General features: G+C 33.9%; 2 protein-coding genes across 3 annotated transcripts; one reads left to right on the top strand and one right to left on the bottom strand.

Annotated features, from left to right (window-relative positions):
- Positions 1 to 752: 752 nt before the first annotated feature.
- Positions 753 to 4248, top strand: LOC133798755 (ATP synthase gamma chain 1, chloroplastic-like). Of its 2 annotated transcripts, none has more exons than XM_062237223.1 (3): positions 753 to 1251; positions 1521 to 1593; positions 2661 to 4248. In XM_062237223.1, the coding sequence occupies exon 3, from the start codon at positions 2966 to 2968 to the stop codon at positions 4085 to 4087; it is 1122 nt and encodes a 373-aa protein (XP_062093207.1). In that variant the 5' UTR covers positions 753 to 1251; positions 1521 to 1593; positions 2661 to 2965; the 3' UTR covers positions 4088 to 4248. The 2 variants fall into 2 exon arrangements, with proteins under 2 accessions (XP_062093207.1, XP_062093208.1); XM_062237224.1 differs by having other exon boundaries at positions 1509 to 1593.
- An 11505-nt stretch (positions 4249 to 15753) lies between these two features.
- Positions 15754 to 21156, bottom strand: LOC133798754 (cellulose synthase-like protein D3). Its single transcript, XM_062237221.1, has 4 exons — positions 20640 to 21156; positions 19069 to 19956; positions 18042 to 18849; positions 15754 to 17945 (listed from the first exon to the last, which is right to left on the bottom strand). Exons 2-4 carry the CDS (start codon positions 19932 to 19934, stop codon positions 16188 to 16190), a joined length of 3432 nt encoding a protein of 1143 aa, XP_062093205.1. The 5' UTR covers positions 19935 to 19956; positions 20640 to 21156; the 3' UTR covers positions 15754 to 16187.
- Positions 21157 to 22508: the final 1352 nt, after the last annotated feature.

Here is a 22508-nt window from a genome sequence, read left to right as displayed (position 1 = left end):
TACTAGTGTGATTCTGTATTTGACATTTTAAATTGTTTAGTGTATAAAGCCGACCACTACTCTCCTCGTACAACGACTAAGTTGTCAATGGTAGCTGAGCATACTTGCTTTTTGACTAGGTTATAATTTGAAAGTCTCAACAAACTGGTCCCTTCGAGGAATTTGAGGTTTTGCCACATACACAAATATCTTAGCCCCAAAAATTATTGATCGAGAAGCTAGTCGACCTTCACACTTAACGTGCTGCGAATAACATTAGTTATCTACTCGAAAACTAGGTATCTCATAACACGTATTCCAAGACAATTAAGTAGTCCGAAAACACCTCACGTGATAAATTTTAGAAATACTAGAGTAACATAATATTTGGTAGGATATTTATTATGTATTAACACTAGCATTTTTAATAAATTAAATAAATAATATAACAAGTTAAAATATAAATAGTCTTAATCTTTAGGGCTAATGGGAAGATCTAACGTTCCAATTCCAAATGAAATAATATAATATAAACTTAGTTACATCAAACATGCCACACTATGGAGATGGATGGCATTTTGTCACGTGTTTAAGTTTAAACCATGACATTCTTTAAAGGTGCACACCCGGGGCCGGACTTATACAATTTTTTTTATTTTTTTTGGAAATGGTATGCGTAGCAAACTCATTATAGATTAAATTCAATAATAAATAAAAATGGAATATATATAGATTAAATTCAATAATAAATAAAAATGGAATAATACTGGCACTGCGAGGCAGGGAGAGTCCATAAATAATAAACTGATATTTTTCTAGAAGAGTGATATTTTTGAAAATGAGTTTGAAAAGCTCAAATGTCCGAATTCATGTTCTAACATCTCTCAATGTCATCAATGGATGAAACAATCAGAGCCTACTCAGTCCTCTCCCTTCCCCTCCCCTCCATTCCATCGTAACTCAAACTCTATCATCACCACCACCAATGACGATGGGTTTTATCTTCACCAATTTCGAGCACCATCTTTACCTCCTTTTCTAAGCTAACCTCATTCGATCAATGTATTGTTGACTCAAACCCAACCCACTCACTAAATATATATATACCCAACCCAAGCACGGGTGACCCTCTCTCTCTCTCTCTCGTTCAGACTAACCTAAAACTCAGCAGCCCCTTCTCTCTCCCTCTCGCGTTCACCACGGTGGTCTAGTTCGTGCTCGGTCTTCTCTCATCGTCGCTCGCGGTGGTTTCCCTCTGTACTATCTCCAACGGTGCTGAATCTTTCATAGTCTTATTCATTTCGGCTTTTATGTTCTGTTCTCTTTAAGTTTCAATGTTAACAGGAACACTAAGCAAAAGCAAGCTCTTTCTTATATTTTGTTAAAATAAATGTGTTATAATTATTATTATGATATTTAAGGTGTCTTAAACTGATATAAGTGTCATACTGAAACTTGATATTGACTAAGTTTCTTTTACATTTTCTGTTCTCAAATTATCAAACTCACCACTGATATTGGTTTACTAGTGAACTTTTCAGGTATATCTCAATATTTTGGAGTGTCTCGTTCCATTGTTCGAAGGGGCTATTGGACTTTACTGATATTGTTTTGGTTAGCTTTTTTTACTACAATTTTTACTTATTAAGTTAAAGTACATTATTATGCTATGCTTTAAGATTGGTGTGTTGGATGGTGGATACTATGTTTATATTACTTGCTAATACTATGTTATTGTATGTTTAGCTTGTTTGCACGCTCAATATTGAATTAAAACAAAACAATTATTTTAAACCAAAATTAATTTTATAATTTATATGAAATTGGATACTCAGAAAGATATTCTATGAAGGTTAGTTTTTTATATCAAGAATGTAAGTGATTTTGGTACTTCTCTAATTCTGAAGTATATGTGGCTCTCCATCCTAATTGAAAATGTTACTGCTACGAAATCCCAATTCAGTTTTTTTTTTTAACACGAGGCTCATAATCAACTTTTGTTTCAAACAAATGAACAACCAACTAGGTGTTGCTTCACATGATCTTTGGAAGGTTTTGTATAGTGTACAAGTCTCTGAAACTTCTTTTTGTAGTTTCTTGAATAATTCTTGAGTTGTATAGAATCAACTTGTATGCTAGTGTAGATTTTGATCAAGAACCTTTCTTGAGTTGAGTTTAACTATGATATTATTAGCGTCAGACCTGGTGATACCTTATTTCTAGTTATGATAAATGGCTTTCAATTCACTTCATATTTCTCGTGATTTTTTTTTGTTATCTATTTGCATATTTGTGTTCATGGAATAAACTGCTTAAATATTGTGATGCCATTTAATTTTTATCCTTAATCATTTTTGGCCCATTTAAATGGTAAATTATTATGTAATTTACTGGATAAATTGTTTACATCCTAAAGTCGAAACTCTTTGGCATTTTATTATTTTCCCTCAATAAACTGCCAAGTATCAATTATTCTCATAGTGGCGTTAACAGTTGTAGATAATAGTAAACAAGCTTGGATAGTGTAAGAAGATCTTGTAACATATGTTGATCTTGTTTTGACTAAGGAAGTCATGCCCTGTTTGTACAATATTGGGATTTTATGCCAGATCATGAGCCAAAAAAAACTTGCAAGGACGTCCCTGCAATTAGTACTGATTAATTGTATATATTTTTTGTAGAATCTAATGATTGCTTTGAGGATGATGAACCTATCAAGTTTTGTTGCACAAAGATATCTCGGAGCGTGTCTTAGTTGAAGTTTGTTTATCTTCGTAAGCCATCTTAGGTTCCTCTCAGAAATCAAATCCAGTACTCATATAACTCCTGGGTTTTCAACGTTCAAGACACTCCTTTTCTTCTCAAGCTATTTGCAATGTTTTAGGCAATTGGTTTTGCAGATATCCAAAAAGAAATCCTAAGACCACAAAAATTTCTTCATTACACAGTTCTTATTCACTATTATTTATTATTCATATTAAAATCCATGTCTTTATCCAATGTCTCCATCTGGTCCAGTGCAAAACCTTCCATTTCTAGTACATTTTTGCAAAACCCAAAACCTCTTTTGTTTCCCATTCCTCTCCATAATGGTGGCTCTCGATCTTCTTCATTCCCAAAAGTTCATTGTGGCATACGAGAGTTGAGAGAGCGAATTGATTCGATAAAGAATATCCAGAAGATAACCGAAGCCATGAAGCTTGTCGCCGTTGCCAAGGTTCGCAGAGCTCAGGAAGCAGTCATCAATGGCCGGCCCTTTTCAGAGACTCTTGTTGGGGTTCTGTACGACATTAATGAGCGGCTTCAGTTTGAAGACATAGATGTTCCTTTGACAAATGTTAGACCCGTGAAGAAAGTTGCCCTTGTATCCATTACAAGTGACCAAGGTCTTTGTGCTGGTTTCAACAATGGAATTATCAAAAAGGTCGAAAATCGTATCACCGATTTGGAGAAACTTGGATTGGAGTACACTGTTATTAGTGTTGGGAAAAAGGGTAACTCTTATTTTAGTAATAGGCCTAATGTTCATGTAGATAAGTTTATTGAAGCAGGGACTTTCCCGACAACAAAAGAGGCTCAGATTATTGCTGACAATGTTTTCTCGCTTTTTCTCAGCGAAGAAGTTGATAAGGTTGAGCTTGTCTATACTAAGTTTTTGTCTTTGATAAGATTTAATCCTGTTATTCATACCTTGCTTCCTTTATCACCAAAGGGAAAGGTTGTTGATGTGAATGGGAATAGTGTTGATGCATTTGAAGATGAGTTTTTTAGGCTTACAACTAAGAAAGGGAAGTTGAGTGTGGAGTGGGAAAGAGTTAGAAAAGGAAGCAAAGGATTGTCCCCTCTCATGGAATTTGAGCAAGACCCTGCTCATATTCTTGATGCTATGATGCCTTTGTATCTGAATAGCCAAATACTAAGGGCATTGGAAGAAAGTAAGGCTAGTGAGCTTGCGGCAAGGATGACTGCTATGAGTAATGCAACTGATAATGCAGTCGACTTGATTAAGACTCTTTCAACAGCCTACAATCGCGCAAGACAGGCAAAGATTACTGGAGAGATATTGGAAATTGTTGCCGGAGCGGAAGCATTGAGAGATCTCGACTAAATTTTGAATCTTCTTTTTTCATTGTATTCTTTTTGTACCATACATACACAGTCATCACTAGGATGAATTTTTTTTTTGTATTCATGTCTTGATTGAGTGACTATACACACTTTGAGTTGACTTCCGGAATGAAAACAGTACGATGTTTGATTTTTCCATCATTTCTGATTTCAAATGCTTGTATATTGTTTGGTTAACACACACACACACAAAAACAAGTGCCAAGCCAAAATTAGAGTATTTTTTAATCAGAATTGTTACTTTGGTTTTCCCCATTAAAAATGCTTCAGATTAGAATAAATGGTTGAATGAGTTCTTTGGATGTGAAAGAGATATATTCTTGTAGGAAAGGTTCATCCACTTAAGTTTTGTTGTATGAGATATATTTTGGAGCCTGTTTTTTGATCCTGCAGGTTTATTTATATATTTTTTGGTTGAAATTGTTTGATGTTGTTAACCTTTTCTCATTGTTTCACATGCTCTATTCGTTTGCCTTTTTTTTTAGTTTTGATCTAATATATTTACATGCTTTGCCATATGTGACTTGAGTCGGGTGATCAAATAAAAAATGATTAGTTTAACAGATTATTTCCACCTTACTTGTGTAACATATTGTTACTAGTATTTCTCTGATGGACACTTATAGAGGGGTGAATTAGGGAATTAATAGAATATTAAGTGGTATTAGTATATGGGTAATTGTAGTGAGAATTAGAAGGTGAGTTGTGTGATTGTATTTTGAGTGGTATATTTATGCCAAAAGTGTAGAATTCTTGACTGGTCACTTTATCCATTTTACTATGTTTAACAATTCTATTCTACTTTCTATGCACAATTATTACTTAAAATCATCTCATATGAACAGAAAAAAATATATTCAATGTAGGTATGTTAATTCGTGTTTTATCAAAATATATATTTTGTATTTATATTTTCAATAATGCTCATCTAATACCTTGTAATTTGAAATTGTACATATTGGATACCCTGGACTCAAATTTGATCAATATGACCAAATTATCCCTAGTTATATGTAATCAACATTTTGGTTATATTTAAAAAAAGTTTGACCAAAATCAAGTTCAGGTTATTATTCTGTTTCATTTGCAGATTGCAGATGTAACTTTTACAAAACACAAGAGTCAAAATGGTATTTACCCATTAAAATATATAATTAACTATATATTTACTAATTATATTAATATAAATTCAAATATTATAAAATATCATTATTATAATAATATTTAATACATAATCCTAATTATTATTATTATTTTATCATATATATTTTAAAAAAATGTTACTAACTTCCATAAATATATATATACTAGGTAGAAGCAACATGCAATGCACGTTTATTTAGTTTTAAAGTTGTAAATATTATCAATAATTTTAATAAAAACTGGTTCGCTGTTTTTTTAAATATATATATATATAATAGAATAAATTATTGTTTTATAATATATATATATATAAATATAATCTCTACATATATGACATCTAAACACAATGCTGACATAAATATATATTTACATGGCTACATGACATATATATAATACAATAATATTTAAAAAGAAATGAACAATAGAAATAAAATAATAATAATAATAATAATAGAAAAATGCATAGTGTAGACAGTATTATACATGCATCAACTATTTTTAGTTTCCAATGTATCTCGTAATATCATTTGTTGAATTTGATGAAAAAAACTCCAATCACTTGATAAAAAACAAACTATCACACAAATTTATAAGATACAAAAATTATATGTATGCCTTTATTATTTTTAAATAAATATGATTTAATTATTTAAATTATCGTAAAAAATATATAAAATATCTTATTTTAATTAATTATTATTTTTAAATAATTATCATTGTAAAATATCTCAAAAATATCATATTTTAATTTGTTTAATTATTTATTTATTTGAGTTTAAGTCATGTTTACAATCTACTGTTAAAAATAAGAATATTCTATCAATTATAAGAATATTTCATTAAAGTTAACAAAAAAAAATAAAAAATTGTTAAAATCAAGAATTTCTGTTATCTACACACTTTTTATATAGAAGAGATATATTTATATACTTTTTATATTTTTTGAACTATGAACAATTTATGGAAAATAAATAAAGTGCGATATATCCAATAAAAATGATGGAAAATATTTTATTCATATAAGTTCACCATCCACCCTAAGTGCATGCGCATACAATTCACGAGCAGCCTTAATAGTCGAACAACGTACATGAATTAGAGATGCCTTAGGAAAACAGAATAATAAACTTGCTATATAATTAAATAACAACAAACATTATAAATACATTATATATATGTGTGTGTGCTGTGTGTACAAAAAGTATAACTACATAAAAAAGTAAAATAACATTTATCTTCTATCAAGAATAAACGAACTTCTTCTCAAATTATTGAGATGTGCTTTAAAAAATATCATGACCGAATATTGTCTCTTAAATAGAGGTAAGTGTGACAATTTTTTAATTAAACAATTATCAAATTATTATTTTTAAAACTATAAACAATATTTTTTATTTAAATTTATTTATATCATTCTTTAATAATATATGACATTGTTTATTTATTTAAAATTTATATGATATTTAAAAAATATAATAAAAATAAATTAATACATTCTAAATTAAATTAAACAAATGTTGCATTGCATTGCATGTTGCCTTCACCTAACTTTTACTTTCATTTCTGGCATAATGATTATAATAAAAACTTTAAACTATGTGTGTTATTTATATGTATTTAAAAAATAAAAATAAAAAGTGGGTACAGTTTTAAAAAAGCCATGCCAATTTTTTTTATAATTTTTTAAATAATAATGGAGTTAGTTTTAAAGAATTTTAGAATTGTAATATAATGCACTTATTTTACATTTATTACATTTTTAAGGAGGTTAAGTTCATAATCATTACAACGTTAACATGTGCTTGGTACTAGTTTCAAATATAAGAACTTAACTATCCGTGTATTTAAGGACCATTTTGCTAATCATGATAAATTTAATAAAAGCGTATTATAACTAAATCAATCAAACTTTGAATAAAATATAAATTTGTTTATATTTATAAATAAGTAAAGCTAAAGTGATTGCTCATCCTTGAGTTTGTAAGTTAGATTGCTTCTTAAACTGATGGCTTATATTTGAGTTTTTTGATAAGAACACTTTTTAAAGTGATCGGTCATCTATGAGTTTATATATAAGATCGTTTCCGAAAGTGGTTACTCGCTTTATTTTTTTTTTTGGAAAGAAAAGTTTCAGCTTTCAGACTGTTCACTTATGTTACAAAAGATCATTTCATAAAGTATTCACTTATTCATGAGTTTCCAGATAAGATTGTTTCTTTAACATCTCAAATTTGTTAATAAGGTTTAGTGTCTTAATTAGTGTGTCAGGAATGTATAATTGAATTTATATATGAATTATGTGGATTTAATTGAATATATATATGATTGTGTGAAATATATGAGTTATATTATAATATGATTGTTTATGCATGTTTAACAATGTTAAATATGTTTAGGGGCTCATTTATGTTAGAAATGACATTTTCATAATTTTGACCTGCCGATGGTATATGTGTAATTATATGCAACAATGATTGCAACCACATTATTATGTGGATATATTTGTGATATCCAATATGAGACGATCCTAACGAGTAATTTAGCGAAAAAGTCACAACATAGCAAAACACCTGGCTCGTGATGAGCTTAGGGGTATTTTTGTAATTTGGTAAATTATCAGGATTTATTGAGTAACGAGAATTAAATTGGTGAGTATTTGGTTTAGTGAACTAATTTGGAATTCGTGGTAAAATTGGAGGATTAGTAGGAATTTTGGGAAAAAGACCAAAACACCCTTGAGAATGCTTTGGGGATAAGTTAAGGGCTAGGGGTAAAGTGGTCTTTTGACCACCTAGCTAGAGAAAGGTGACTTAGGTAATGGTTTGGGTCATTCACGTGTAACTCTCTCCCTCTCTCCTTTGAAAGCTCTCTCTTAAGTCTTTGAAGAGGAATTCTTGAATTCAAGACTAGAAGCTATCCTTGGTGGGAATTGAAGCTTGTGGCAAGGTACTTGTAACATCCTACTACTCAAGGATCGTTACACTGTGTATTTTAAATAGTATTCAACTCGCTAAATGAGTCATTTGACCATAACCGTGTAACTAAACATGATTAACAATTTAGGGTTAAAATTTTTGGTCAAAAGTACCATCGTTTCATAAAAACGTTTACTTCATACATGAGATTCCAAAATACATTTAAAAGGTTAACTATAATGAAAAAAGTTACAACCAGCCGACCTAAGTGGCAAAATAGGGTTTGCCCTAGTTCCTCTCTAAACCTTCGGCCGTGGTGGTTGATAACTCTACAAAATAGAGTTATTTTACCACTTTTTATGTGCAAATTGTTGCTTAATTCTTTAGTTTTTAATTGATTTATTAAGTTTTTAAGTAATTTTGAATTTATTAGGTTTATTTTAATTTTATAGATTTTGTGTGTTTTTATAGTTATTTTGTTGTAAAATGTTGTGGTTAATTAATTGAACTATTGTTGTTTAATTTGAGGTAAAAATGTGTTTTATTGAAACTAAATGTTAAATTAAATTGAGTTTTAATTAATATTTTCAATTAATTAATATGATTTATTTTATAATTGAAAATATTTTATCATGTCTTAATTTATATTTATTTTATAGGAATGATGTGGTTTTTTTTAGCTCTTGAAAGCAAGAAAAATAGTAGTTTTGAAAAGAAATAAAAGATAAGGAAAATGTGGCATTTCTGAAAAGCTAGGCCCGAAGGCCCATCTGCCAGCCCAAGCCCACGCTGATGCTCCCAGCCTGCTGCCTCATCTCAAAGCCTCATTTGGGCCCAAGCCCAACAACTCCTCCAATTCCATCTTCAGCTGCCAGTTGTACGGCCTCTCCAGCACACTCAGCGCCTGCCTTGCCTCCACCACCAGCCTTCCTTCAACCAATCCGAAGCCTGCCTGCCCACCTAAGCTTCCAGCAGCTTATCCCAAGCAATTCGGGCCCATCAGCACAAGGCCCAACTGCTCCACCTAATGCACACGGCCAGCCACAACCGAACACAGCCCACGCCAGTGCACACCATCTGCCAACCCAGCCAACATTTTCCTCTTTACTTTTCCTTGAGCCCAACAATGTACCCTTGTCCCATTTACCAAAAATACCACATTTTTACCTCACTTTCTACACATTTTACCCCAAAACATAATTATTACACCCTATATTTTACATATGTTTGCTATATTATAATTAATTAAATTAATTTAATCAATTTAATTAATTTATATTGATTATTTTAATACCTCATTTTGACTATAAATATGGAGTTTTGAAGACCATTTAGGGTGTCCATTTTTAGAGGAGGTTACTATACTGTGACAGTCAGAATCCTGTGATCCGTAAGGGGAAAGACCGGGTAAGCTGTGCAATCCCACACCGCCTGGGGAAGGTCAAGTGTAATGATTCTAAGACTGTGTAGGTATGGGACTACACAGTTGAAGATGACTTAAATGGATTGATGGGTACTACCTATATCAGGAAGGTGCATCTTCTTTTCGGTAGCCCATCACTTGAGAACTCCATGATTAAGCGTGCTTGGTCTGGAGTAATCTAGGGATGGGTGACCTCTTGGGAAGTTTTCCCAGGAAGTGTGCGAGTGAGGACAAAGCACGCTGGAAAGAATTGTCTTGGTTTGTAGGGCCAGTCGTCATTCCAGAAAGCAGCCATAGTGACGTGGGGCGTCACTTAATGGTATCAGAGCCTTGACCCAGCCGGAAGTGTGGCCGACGGGGACGTCGGGCCCGTAAGGGGGGGTGATTGTGACAGTCAGAATCCCATGATCCGTAAGGGGAAAGACCGGGTAAGCTGTGCAATCCCACACCGCCTGGGGAAGGTCAAGTGTAATGATTCTAAGACTGTGTAGGTATGGGACTACACAGTTGAAGATGGCTTAAATGGATTGATGGGTACTACCTATATCAGGAAGGTGCATCTTCTTTTCGGTAGCCCATCACTTGAGAACTCCATGGTTAAGCGTGCTTGGTCTGGAGTAATCTAGGGATGGGTGACCTCTTGGGAAGTTTTCCCAGGAAGTGTGCGAGTGAGGACAAAGCACGCTGGAAAGAATTGTCTTGGTTTGTAGGGCCAGTCGTCATTCCAGAAAGCAGCCATAGTGACGTGGGGCGTCACATATACCATAATTTCTACACATTCAAAACCTCTCAATTCTCTTCATCTTCTTCTTCTTTTTGGTTACTTTCTATGTATTTTTAGAGGAAAAATTTGGGGGTTCATCCTCCAAATTTTCCTATTTATGTTTGTAATTTTTAGTTTGTATTTGCTATTCTAGTTATGTGTTTCTAATCTTTTTAAGATGATTAAGGTGATGATGAAACAATTTGTAACTAGATAGTATTTATTTTGTATGTTGATTTCCCATTTTGTGCAACAAAGTTTATGGAATTTTCTTCTTCAAATATCTTCTTTCATCTTAAATATCATGTATTTTGGATTGTTAGCACATATTTACACTTTGTTCTTCATTAGTACAAAAACATAATATTCTTTGTGTAAGATGTGTCATTAAATTGTACATCCATGCTTAGAACAAAAATATTATGTTTTGCCTTATAAATAATGTTCATTGATTTATTTGTTATTTCATTAGATTGATTTACACTAAATGCTTTGACATTATAATTTTGAAAAGTGAAGAAAAATCTTATCTTTTTAGAAGTAATTTGTGCTTAAAATTATAAATTTACTTGGAAAATGATAGTTTGATTTATTTTATCTATCACTAAAACTTGGGAATCAATGTACTTATAAATATTATTAAACTTACATTTTGTGGATTCTAGTATCTTAATAATATTTTCTTTTAACACTTATTTTCAAATCATTATTGCTTTATTTTTCAATCTTTTATTTTATGTTCATAATATTAAAACTCATCAATCTTTGGAGCTAGGTTAGAATTTATTATTTTTTATTTAAAATAATTTTCTCTTTTCGATTTTAGACAACTCCCTTGGGTTCGACATCTTTGCTTACACGATCACTATTCTATATGAACGATTCGTGAAACTTTGTTGCATTACAAGGGAAATCAACATACAACATAAATATTACCTAGTTACAAGTTGCTTCATCATGATCTTAATAATCTTATGAAAAAGATTAGAAGCACATAACTAGAGTAGAAATTACAAAATAAATGACATACATACTTGCAAAATGCTCTTGAAAAACCAAAAATGGAAGAGAGAATGGTAGAGAGAAAATGAGAGAAAAGAATATGGTAACAAAAAATTAAGCACCCTAAAATGGTCTTAAAACTCCATATTTATAGCCAAAGTGAGGTTATTAAAATAATCAATTTAAATTAATTAAATTAATTAGATGAATTAAATAAAATAAATATGGTATGTAGAGGTAAATTATAGGGTGTAATGATAATGTTGTGGTAAAAATGTGTAAGAAAATGGGTAAAAAGTTGGTATTTTGGACATAGGGGACATTGTGGGCTCAAGATGAATGCAGGTGGCTAGACAGGCAGCTGGTCTGGTGGAGTCTCGGGCTGAACACTGCTGGGCCGAATGGATTGGGCCTTGAGATTCTGAAGGCTCGGGTCGTACGGCTGGGAGGCTGGTTATATGATGGAAATGTGGTGCCAGGCGGTGATTTGCTGAAGAAGCTGGAGAGAAGTGATGAGGCTGGGTCCGTACGGCTGGGCAAGGGGAGTGGAAATTGGCAGGCGGGCCTGGCTTGCTGGGGAGGCCCAAGTGGCTGGCTAGAGGACAGGCCCACGGTGTGCTGAAGATGGCCAGACGGGCCAAAGGTGGCAGGCCCAATTGGGAAAATGCCAATATCCTTGAAATTTGCCATTTTTTCTTTCTTCACAAATACCACTTTTGATTTCTTTACTTTTTGAGAAATTATAGAAAATGACCCAAAATAAAGCGATCAAGAAGCTAATGTCCTCATTTTTAAAATTGTAGATAAATGACCCTTTTACATTATTGATTATCTAAATTATCCTTTTTTATAATTTATTTATTTATTTATGACTGTATGACTTTAATATAGTGGTATATATATATTAGTTTTGTTTAATTAGTTTTTATTTTAAAGTTATATTAATTTTTTAAGTTTTTTATAGGTTGTTGGTATATTATTTTCCAATTAATGTATATGTTTTTTGGGATATAGTATATACTTTTTTTTTTTGTGATATTTGATTTCTATTTTATTATACATAGTGGTAGTATATAATTTTGTATCATGGTATATACATTTTAATGATAGTATATAATTTTGTTAGCATAGTATATACATTTTTGAGTAATAATTTTGTAAGTTTTGATGGTATATTATTTTTCAACTCAGTATATATATTTTGTGGTATGGTATATCATTCAACAACTCATAAAAAACGAAAAAAAATCAAAATAACTTTAAAATAAAAACTAATTAAACAAAACTAATATACATATACCATAATATTAAAATATTTAGAATAAAATAGTAATTTGTTAAATGATATATTTGGTAATATGTGATATTAAATAGATAATTATGCTATTTTACTACAAAATTAAAAACATGGACATTTACTTACTTTCACACAACATTAAGGGTCATTTTGCTCCATGCTCCTTACTTTTTTCCAAAAATACAACATAATTCATACAAGATAAAAATAAATTAAATAACAATCAAGTATTTTCAAATATAAATAAATCATATTAATTATTTGAAAATATTGATTATAACTTAATTTAATATAGCATTTAAGTTCAAAAGAATTACACTTTTAACTTCTAACTTAACAATACAAATTTCATATAATTAAATTACAACATATTATAATAAAATATCTATAAAAACATATAAAAATCTAGAGAACTACAATAAGACTAATAAATTAAAAATTACATAAAAACTTAATAAGTTAATTAAAAACTCAAGAACTAAGCAACAATTAGCATATAAAATATAGTAAAATAACTCTATTTTGTAAAGTTATCAGTGGTCGAGTAGCCGCATATGTACACATCGTCACCTAAGCTCTCCAACTCAAGGATAGTGCAACTTTCTTTTTCCTTTACCTACACCATATAACACTCGTGAGACAACGCTCAGCAAGAAAATTAAACATGCTCATAAGTAGTTAATAACATATATCCAAATCATAATAAACATTCATAGCAGTAATAACCCTACTCATGCATGCATACCATTCATATAAATGATTACAACATCATATGGGCCAATAGCCCAACATAACCATCAATGAAACATACCGGGGTCCAATGCCCAAAATACATTATTAAGGAATCATACTGGGGCTCAGTGCCCTAATACATGATTAATAAATCATACTAGGGCTCGACGGCCTAGGATATGGGACTAATCAGTCACCCCATGACCCTTTTCCTTATCCTTTTTATAACCATCCATAAAGCTGGCCCAGTGTACCTGGCGCTTTAGTTTTCTCCGACCAATAAGTTTGTAACGTCCCACGTCACTATGGTTGCTTCCTGGGATGACGTCTAGCACTGCTAACCAACACAAGTCTTTCTAGCGTGCTTTGTCCTCACTCGCAAGCTTCCTAGGAAATCTTCCTAGGAGGTCACCCATCATGAGACTACTCCAGGTCAAGCACTTTTAACTTTAGAGTTTTCAAGTGATGGGCTACCGAAAAGAAGATGCATCTTGTTGGCATAGGTAGTACACATCAATCCATTTAAGCTCTATTCAATTGTGTAGTCCCAAACCTACACAGTCTTAGAATCATCACACTTGACCTTCCTCAGGCGATGTGGGATTGCACAGCTTTTACCCGGTCTTTTCCCCCTGCGGATCACGAGATTCTGACTGTCACAATCACCCTCCCTTAGGGGTCCGACGTCCCCGTCGGCCACACTTCCGGCTGGGTCAAGGCTCTAATACCATTTGTAATGCCCCACGTCACTATGGTTGCTTCCTGGGATGACGACTAGCCCTGCAAACCAACACGAGTCTTTCCAGCGTGCATTGTCCTCATTCGCACACTTTCTAGAAAAACTTACTAGGAGGTCACCCATCATGAGACTACTCCAGGTCAAGCATGCTTAACTTTGGAGTTGTCAAGTGATGGGCTACCGAAAAGAATATGCATCTTTGTAGCGACCTAAATTTGCTAATAAGGCTTAGGGTCTTGATTAGTGTGACGAGAGGGAAATAATTGATTTAATTATGTTAATATGTGAATTTAATTTTTATGTGATTAGAAATGCATGTTTAGATGAATTAAATATGCATGCGAGCCCCATTTGGTTAAATATATATGTGAATTTAATTTTTATGTGATTAAAAATACATGTTTAGATGAATCAAATATGTATTTTTCATCTGCCACGACCTATGAAAAATATAGGGACAGAGCCTAAAATTTGTATTTTACCATTAGAATGGCCAATGGATTGTATATAGCTTTTGAGAATTTTGTAATATTGTCTCTTAAACCCTGTTTTTGGGATCTCATGTACCAAACATCTATTTTAATGAAAATTGACCGTTTACGATCAAAATCTTTGAACCCTAACCTGATTATCGACTTTAGGATCACATTTTTGTCCAAATGACTTAATTAGCAAGTCCTGCACTATACAAACACACAGTGCAACAGTCTTAGTTATCCAAGGCGTTATAAGAGGGGAGTATTATTAAGATATGGGATATGAGATTTATTTCCCATCACTGTTGGCTGTATTGTAGAGTACAAGTGACAAAAGGAATTATAATTAAGATGATTCTAAAATTTGTTAGGAATGTTCTAGTTTGTTGAGTGTGAATAAATAGAGAACGAGAGAATAGTAGTGGTGTGTAATTATTTGGAAATTGTAGGAATTCTTTGGAATTTATTGGGGGCTTAGAGGATCCTCGAATTTTTCCTAGTACATTCTTTTATCTTGTATTTCTGAGATTGAATATCAATAGTGAAGGCTTAATAGTCATATTCACATCTAAATTCCTATCACAAACACCCTTCCTTTATCTTGTATTTCTGAGATTGAATATCATTAGTGAAGGCTTAATAGCCATATTCACATCTAAATTCCAATCACAAACACCCTTGACTACCCCTTCATCAACTCCTAAACTAAAATGTGTGTAATGTGCATCGAAAGTACTAATTTTTTCATTTTTTTTTATTTTAACAATAAAAATATCATCCGTCACTAATCAAGTGCTGGTTAAAACTTCTTTGGTGACATTTTTATGTGTCCAAGTCACACAACGTATGCCTTCGAGGCATTAGAATAAAAAAGAAGAATAAAAATCAATTTAAAATATGTTTATAAAGCGTGTTTTTCTATTCTATCTATAGGGTGCTTATTACATACATTTTTAATAATTCCTGACACATCACCCATTTATTTATTACAATAATTGAAACGTTATAAAAAAATATCAGTTTCATAACATTTGCATTTGAATTTTTACATGCAAAAGTATTCAAAAGCAAAAATATTCAAATGAGCCTGACCCGACCTGACCTAACCTAACTAGGAGTCGGCCATGTAAAAAAAATTAGGTGATACAACTTGATGTTTACATATGAACGTATGTAGTTCTAATTAATTAATAATTATGATGAATGGAAGTAAGAGTAGTAATCCATAATACATAGAAGGAAAATTGCAGAGCAGTGGACTTGGTTCTGATTATCAATTACAAATGAAGAATCGTCCTGCTGAAATTTTGTTCCATATAATAAATAAATAAATAAAAAGAAATTCAAAAACTAAATCAATCCAAGGCATTAATATAACAATTACAAAATGCCGGGAAAACTACATTTTCCCATTCTCTTCTTCTTGGCATCCCCCTGCCCTCCTCTCCCTATCCCATCATCAACACCAGCATAGCATAATATCAACTCTCGTTTGAATTGAAGTAAAATGAATGAATGAAGGAATATCTTTGATGAATGAATGAACTTACTTTCGCAACAACAACAAAGAATACTTTTACTTGTCTTCTATCAAGGGAACTGGAATGAGCCTCCAATTTGGGTATTACCAGCAGGAGGATTGATTGCAACCCAAAGAAGGGAAATGGTGATTGCAATTAATCCCGACCATACAAAAACAATGGTCGGCGTCCTTCCCCGTCTCCCCATCAACCCTTTGGCAAACGGGTAGAGATGAGCCAAAACCCAGAAACTAAAGAAAACTCCACCGATTAAGCGGCTCCACTGTGGTATCACACTGTATATCGTCCGACTAAACCCGACTGCTATGGCAATCAAGTTGACCATCATGATCGTGATTGGCGGTATCATGAGAGATGTCCATTTGACTATGTAGAGATCAGCAAACTCATCATCCAGATCATCACCAGCTGATTTTGATGTCAAGGTGAAAGAGATTTCAATACCAGCAACAACTTTCAGCAGACCCTGAAGCACTGCAGCAAGGTGAGCACTAGTTCCCCCAATCAACCAGAACTGCTCATTTCTCCACCATTCTTCTAGCTCAATGCCTGACCATTTGATCTCAAGCACCGCGAGCATGCATAGAGTGACAGTGATGACAAGGAGATAGGTGAGGAAAGTGACGTTGAGAGTTTGGACAATGAACTGACCAGAGAAGAGCGAAAGCGCTGGGAGGAAGCAGTACACAATAAGGAAGATTGAGGTGAAGGGGTAAATTCCAACATTGAGATATGCAATTCTTTGAAGAACCTTCATTCTTGGGCTGGCAAGGAGGGCGTTGTTGCGGGAGAAAAAAATCTCAACAGAGCCAGTAGCCCATCGGAGGACCTGATGCAGCCTATCGGTTAGATTGATTGGAGCAGTTCCACGGAAGGCATCACGCTTTGTCACACAATAAACTGATTTCCATCCTCTGTTGTGCATCCTATATCCTGTAACCACATCTTCAGTAACAGATCCGTAAATCCAGCCAACTCGCTGTCCCCACTCAGTCTTGTCTTCGTACCAACAGGAGATGACACTGATAGCTTCGGCAACAGTTGATGCATCAAGAAGATCACGGGGAATGGTCAAAGCACCTGGGGGGCGTCCATTCTTCACAGCTGGGTGGTCAGCAAGAGGACGACCTTGGAACTCTGCTACTGGGATTGAATCAATGAGGAAAGTAGAGTTCCCAAACCTCTTAGGGAGCAAGGAGAGATTCATCTCTTCATCATCAGAATCACCCATTCTTAGAGCTCTGTGCTCTTCAAGTGTGGTTCCAACTGAAACATGCTTTTTCTTACGACCAAAGCAGCAGCTGCAACAACCTGGATGGTGTTCTTTTGCACGAGGAGGGTCAAATCCATAAAGGGCAATCCTACGAAAGAGGCAACCAGTTCCGACATACACTGGACCCTGAAGCCCATCAAGGGCCCGCATGTTAACATCAAAGAAGACAGTGTTGTGATTGGCATATCGATCTGAAGGGTCAATGCCCTCAAACCTCTGAGGGAACTGGACATAGCAAAGGCGGTCACCCCCACGATCCATCATGAAGCACATGCCTTCCCTCATTGCCTGAGAGTTGTAAATGTAGTGATCACAGTCAAGGTTGAGGATAAATGGGCCATTGGACATAATAGCAGAGGCCCTAACCAGGGCATTCATAGCTCCTGCTTTCTTGTTGTGATCATAGCCTGGACGTTTCTCACGAGAAACATAAACAAGTAGAGGAAGACGGATATCAACATCAGTGAGGTCAATGAACCCAGAATCATCAGCAGTTCCAATAAGTGGCTCATCACTGGGAGGTTTTAACATCACCTGCATCAATGGGGAGACAAAACATGTTAAATCTCGCAAATCTAACCATCAGCAAACTGGAAAAAGAAAAGTATTTTGACAGGGCTATCTAGGTACCTGTATAATACCAGCATGGTCTCCTTTCGAATGCTCAGGTCCAGGAGTCAACCAAGTCCCTGGCCAATGAGTTCCATCAGCCATCCATGTCGCCTTGGGAATTTTCGCACTTTCTATTGGTTCATCTTCCCTGTTCTGTCTCTGAAGCTTCATAGCTTTGATCTCCTCACGAGCATGATAGGCATCAGAACGACGGCGAATCGATTCAGGAAGTCCATTAATGCGAACCTTGAACTCATCATACTCACGCTTTACCCTCCTTCGATCCTTGACAAAGTCAGGCTTCACTTTGTTCTTGTAAGGATCTCTCTTTAAGTTGAAGTAAGATTCAGGATTTCTAGGCTCGATGTTATGTTTACGGCAGAATGGGACCCATATATTGGCAAAGCTGGCAGCTTCAGCCATGGCTTCAAAGGTCAGGAGTGCGCCTCCATCATCAGAAACATAGCAAGCAAGCTTTTCAACTGGATAGTCGGCAGCTAAAATGGAGAGGATGGTGTTAGAAGTGACAAGTGGAGGTTCTTTCTCAGGATCTGCAGTAGATACGAAAATATCAATCCCCGGAAGGTCCGACTTTCCAGTGGGGTTGTTTGGGCTAGGTGTTTCAAATTTGTCCTTCAATACATTGAGATCGGTTGCACGATTGATTGGACAGAGCTTGGGCAATTGATCAAGAAGCCACGAAAAAGCAAACCAAATCTCACAAACAACAGACATTCCCCACAGCCAAATGGCATCTTCATTCTTATGCTTGACCCTCCACGACAAAAACAAACCAAGGACCACCATACGAACAACAATTAGAAGCCTGGTAACACATAAGCAAGGGAAATGAAAACACTCATCAGCATAAATACATATAGTGCAAATAATGAGCTTGAAAGGAAGCCAAATAGACAAAACCTCTAGATTGAATATTAAGAATAATAGTTGACATAATGTCTGAACCTTTTGAATTTAATCACTTTGGTATCCAAAAATGGGAAAGTTAACTTTTTAATCTAAGAAAGACCTTTTTTTTTTTTACCTATATGGACTTAGAATAGCAGCAGGTATCTTTAACTTCCGTGTAAGAGGCCTCCATGGTTTACTCATTAATTCGGTTGGTTCAGAGGCTTCATCATTTTTACCATTTCCAAAACCCCCTTCCTTAGGCCAAATGGCATTCCCATATCCATAAGTCCCCTTAGTTTCAAACAACCACCGGTTGTGATCAAAGTCCCCAGTTTGACTCCTCATCAAACCGGACTTTGTTGATTTCATCAAAGACAACCTCCTTTCCATTTTAGACATCCCAGTGGGAGGAGGAAGTGGAAGTGGCCGAGCATTATTATCCACAGCAATCTCATCCAAATCAGTGTTCTTATATGATTCCTTGCATCCTGGACAAATGCCACCGCCAGTTTTGACAGCGTCAATATAGCAATCTCGACAAATCTTGAAATCACACTCGCAAGGGAGAATATCAGCACCACGTTCATCACTCATCACTTTGGCATCACAGCCAGGAATTGCACAGGAAGAACCCTTTGCTCCAGCCATCTGAGGATGGTTTGCTTCAGATTCAATCACCTTGTCCATAAGATGAGCTCGGGTAACACTGTTGAACCCCCCTGTAAATAGGGAATTGGACACGTATTGCTCTTCAACCTTTTGTGAGATTGATGGATCCATGGGCTGGTTGTCCGGGGTGGGAGGTATGTGGACTGTATAGTTCATAAAGTCTTGGCTCCCAAGTTCACTATCAAGATCATCCCTTGAGTAGCTAACATAGCGGCCTGAGGATGTTCTCCGTGCAAATGTCACCTGTGGAGGCAATGGTGGCTTCCCATCAAGCATATCAGAACTCGCCGATACATTTGATCGGCTCCCCTTGAAGGACTTGGATGTCATCTTCAATCACCTATTTTAGATCCTAAAAGTTGACATAGAACATAAATTCAAACTCAATTAGCACCATTTAAAGCATAGCTAAGAGCTGGTCAGTCAGCACTACCTTTTAAAAGCTCATAACTGGAACTGAAAACCCCAAGTTATTAAAACCAAACCTTAAATTTGATCAAAGCCCAGGACTAATCAAACAAACAGAACATATAATAATGGCTGATCTGATCCACAAATCTGCTACTAGTCTATGGAAATAAAAGAAAAAACATTAAATTTAAGGAGCATCATCATTTTAATTTTTACTTCATCAATTGCCCCTGGCAGCAGTGTTTAGCAGAAGCTTTTGCTACTATTATTCTTAATCTTGAAAAATAAAATAAAAGATCCCAACTTTTTTTCCCTTTAATCGTCAGAAAGCATAAAGCTTCTCATTTATTACCAAACCAACCCGCCCAGGTCCAAGTTTGAAATGTTTTAAAAATAAAAATTCAAAAAAGAAAAAGAAGATCTTGAAAAAACCCCACATCACAATAAGTGATTAACTACCATTACAAATCAAAGTCCCACAAAAAGAGTCGTTTTCACTAAGATATTTTTCTCAGCAACCAAACAAACAGAGCGGTAGGAAATCGAAGGAAGACAATCTTGGTACCATGCTAAGCTACAAAAATGAAAGAGAACCCAAAAACAAAACAGAAAAGTAAGATTTACCTCCGTTTTGATATATAATGCTGAAAGTGTATAGTGAGATCTGTGAGAAAAGGAAAGAAAGAAGGCGTTTTGTTTGGATGGGGTGAAGTTGGGAATCGGTCAATTCAAAAGGGTATCTCTTTGCTTTGCTCTGCAACTGTGAATTGTTGGCTATCCATGAGATTGAGCATAAACATGGCAAACTTTAGAGAAGAGAAGAGAAAGAAATAAGTAAACGAGTTTTTCAGACAACAAGCACTAACAGGCCATGATTCAAGTCTTTTTAATATTTAAAAAACTTCAACCCCCCAAAACTAAAACAAAACAAAATAAAAAAAGGTCACTTTTTTTTCCCTAGCCTCTAGCCCAGTAAATATTAATGGGTTTATTCTATTAAATTGAGAAGGAGGATCTTATAAAAAAAAAAAAAACCAAGTGAGAAGGTTCTGAGTGTTTGGGGGCGTTATGAAGAACGTGTAGAAAGAAAGGGAGGACTGAGTTGGGTGTTGCTGGCTTTTTAGTAATAGTATTACCATTTCCCTATTTTCTCTCAACATGTCTTATTAGCTAAGCTGCATTGCTTCTTTGAAATATTGTTTTTTTTGGAAAAAATATTTGTGTGATACAGTTCAAAATGGGACAAAGGGTGTAATGGGGTTTTCGCCTTTCCGATGTTACCATAAATGTAAAATTAATGAAAATAGAAAGACAAATAAAAATAATTACCTTATTTTTTATGAATTATTTATGATATGGCTTTATTACACGCTTTCCTTTCCTCGTTTCAATTTCACAAAATAAAGAAATTCCATATTTTTAAAATGCTTTGATAACGTGTTGACGTGTTCAAGTGAATGCAAGTTGGCAAAATCCGAAATGGAGAGACTTTTTGGAGTTTTCATTGGGCTCTTTCTCCTATCTTATATTGCTCAAATCTTTTTCTTTTTTTAATTCCAAAAATACCCTTCATTGAGCTAGGATACGAAATGCTTTGTTTCCCAAAATACCCACGAGTCTATAATGAATAATAAAAAGAATAATGGGCCTTGTTCCAAATTCAAATGCGCAAACAACGGACTAAATTATGGAGAGAGAAAGATATATATAACTTTTCCATTTCTTTCTATTTATTTTCTTCTTCTTACTGTTTTTATTTTTGAAACGACATAATCATATTAGTTTTTAAATAAAGTCATGATCCTCTCACGCACAATGGCATCTCGACAAACACTTTCTCTTCCACTTTTTTTTATTATTTAATTAATTTGAAAGGAAAATTATTATTGTTACTTGGAAAAGAGGAGACCTTGTCATTGATAGTAAATTATTAGTAATTGAATTATTCTCCGTAATGCTAAAATCCACATGCTTATAACATATATTTACGTATCTAGAAGGAATTGCCCTCCAAATTTTTGATGGATATAGGTATCCCTACATATTTAATAATTATAAAAACATTCATGCTCATAATAATAATGATAATTTATTGAAGTAGTTGGCTTCTGATGAAGTCTTCACAATTAGGTATCATCTCATTCCAACTTAATTTGGTTTTTCCAACCTTTAAGAGTTGGGATTTGTTTTAGTCTTATACATACATATATTATTCAATGATGATTTAGTCATATAATATTTATTCGCTAGCATAAACCAAAATGGATCTTAATTCATTGTCTCATTTAATTTCTTCCCCACATAATAAACTTAAAAATAAGAATATTGTTATTATACATTAATGGTGCCAACATTATTATGAGTGACGCTTCATGAATACTTAACAATTTTTTATAACAATTATTAAATTAAAATATATGAATGTATTACATACTATTAGTATAATTTAACATTTCCCTAAAATTAAATATTCATAAAATAGATACAATAACT

Source organism: Humulus lupulus, chromosome 8 (genome assembly GCF_963169125.1).
Source record: "Humulus lupulus chromosome 8, drHumLupu1.1, whole genome shotgun sequence".
Lineage (NCBI taxonomy): Eukaryota > Viridiplantae > Streptophyta > Magnoliopsida > Rosales > Cannabaceae > Humulus > Humulus lupulus.
This window is presented reverse-complemented; position numbering and strand designations above follow the sequence as displayed.

Coding starts and splice junctions, on each gene's coding strand:
- LOC133798755 (XM_062237223.1), top strand. CDS start 2,966: ATGTCTTTATCCAATGTCTCCATCTGGTCCAGTGCAAAACCTTCCATT.
- LOC133798754 (XM_062237221.1), bottom strand. CDS start 19,934: ATGACATCCAAGTCCTTCAAGGGGAGCCGATCAAATGTATCGGCGAGT. Junction 18,850..19,068: donor GCTATTCTAAGTCCATATAG/GTAAAAAAAAAA, acceptor ATGTGTTACCAG/GCTTCTAATTGTTGTTCGTA. Junction 17,946..18,041: donor ACCATGCTGGTATTATACAG/GTACCTAGATAG, acceptor CCATTGATGCAG/GTGATGTTAAAACCTCCCAG.